The 1,952-nt window shown below is 33.8% G+C and overlaps 1 protein-coding gene across 1 annotated transcript; it reads left to right on the top strand.

Moving 5' to 3' along the window:
* Positions 1–862: 862 nt before the first annotated feature.
* On the top strand, positions 863–1,432 carry LOC114391520. Its single transcript, XM_028352523.1, has one exon. The coding sequence runs from the start codon at positions 863–865 to the stop codon at positions 1,430–1,432; it is 570 nt and encodes a 189-aa protein (XP_028208324.1).
* Positions 1,433–1,952: the final 520 nt, after the last annotated feature.

Genomic DNA, 1,952 nt, shown 5'->3' with positions numbered 1-1,952 from the left:
CCGGGTAATCGATTAATTTGATAGAACTTGCCAAATTTCAAGTAGAAGAGAGATATGTTGCTTGTTCTAACACTTTGTAATTGATTACAAAACCATATAATCAATTACATTGTGTTTAACTCATTACTCTCAAGAAACTTAGAGATCAATCCATTTGTTTAACATCTTTGATCCTTACTAAGCATGTAAAAAGACTTAATCTATATCACACAACATGTATAGTCTAAAACAATCAATACAAATGTCAGATCTATTAAACATGTTTGGCATTGTAAAATTATCAAACCAAAACTAAGACTAAAGGCTTTAAGCTTTGATCCAACAATCACATCAATGAGTCTGACACACAAAGGACATGACTCTAATGCAACTTCCATGCAATTCTCAAGCCATGAAGTTGTTAGAAGTAATAATAATAATTGGAAAATGAAGGGTTGTGAGTTAGTGTTAGATGATGAAAGAGTGTGAGTTAATGAGAATTAAGTGGCATTATTTTTGTAACCACTATGTATTTGAAGGGTTATGACATATGCTCATTTGTTGTCTTAATTGAAGAGTTATGTAGTGTCTATGGGTTTCTCTACTATAAATAGAGCACCAAACCATGTAGCCAAGTGTGCCAAATAAATATAATCTTATTTACTCTCTCTAGTCCTTCTTCTCTTTTTCTAACAAAGTGGCATCAGAGCTTAGGTTCTTAAATAAGAAAAGCACTTAGTGAGGAGAGTGAACACTAGTGAGGTGAGAGATGACAAGCAATGACTTGAACTTGTTTCAATTCTCTCGCCTTACAAAAGGGAATCATGATAATTATTGTCGCCACATGAAGAGTTTGCTAGGTTCCCAAGATGCTTGAGAGGTTATGGAGAAAGGTTATACGCAACTTGAAAATAAGAATTCTTTGCCACAAAATGAAAAGGAGACTTTGTTGAAGATGAGGAAGGATCAACAAGCACTTACCTTCATCTATCAAGGTTTAGATGAAGGCATCTTTGAGATGGTGTTCAATGTCTCCACCTCCAAAGAAGCTTGGGAGATTTTGCTAACATCCCTTGAAGATGTTGACAAGGTGAAAAAGGTGTGCCTACAAACTCTTGGTGGAAAGTTTAAATCCTTGGATATGAAGCAATTTGAGTCAATTTTGGATTTTGGCAATAGGGTGATAATGATTGTGAAGCAAATGAAGCGTTATCAGGAGAATATGGAAGAAGCTCATGTTGTAGAGAAGGTCCTTCGTTCTTTAATCGCAAAATTTGATTTTGTGATTTGTGTAATTGAAAAGTCAAAGGACATTGAATCAATGACTGTGGACCGATTATTAGGTTCACTTCAAGCATATGAAGAAAGGTTCAAAAGAAGAAATGATGAGCCTTTGGAGAAAGTTCTTAAAGCCAAAGCTTCTTTGAAAGTAAAAGGAAGAGACAACACATGAAAGAAGAAATCAATCAATACCATTAAAAAGAATGATATCTAGGAGTTTAAAAAACATCATAAGGGTAATGATGCAATTGGAGTCAAATGGGTGTTCAAGTTTAAGAAAAAGATTGTCAAGAAGAAAGAATTGAAGTTAGTTCATGTGAAGACACAAAATCATGTTGCAAATATTTTCACTAAGCCCCTTAAGTTTGAATACATTAGAAGATTGAGAGCAAGACTTGAAGTGCAGAAAATTAATTGAGGATTTTCTAATTAAGGGGGGATGTTGGAAATAATAATAATTATTAGAAAATGAAGGGTTGTGAGTTAGTGTTACACTACTAAAAAAAGCCTGTTTTTACGACGCAGTTTCTACGACGATCGTTAGATAACCATCTTAAAAAATAAGGCAGTGGCATTTTTGTAAGTCCCAGCTTGTTATACAAAGACGGTTATCTATAAAACCGTCTTAGAATCCATTGTATCATAAACCCAATGACATTTTTGCAATTAAGTGAAAATAATTTAAGATGGTT

Source organism: Glycine soja, chromosome 17 (genome assembly GCF_004193775.1).
Source record: "Glycine soja cultivar W05 chromosome 17, ASM419377v2, whole genome shotgun sequence".
Lineage (NCBI taxonomy): Eukaryota > Viridiplantae > Streptophyta > Magnoliopsida > Fabales > Fabaceae > Glycine > Glycine soja.
Note: the sequence above shows the minus strand (reverse complement) of the source record. Positions and strands in the feature narration are given on the sequence as shown.

Bases quoted from the DNA above. Each gene is read 5' to 3' on its own strand.
- LOC114391520 (XM_028352523.1), top strand. From the start codon at position 863: ATGGAGAAAGGTTATACGCAACTTGAAAATAAGAATTCTTTGCCACAA.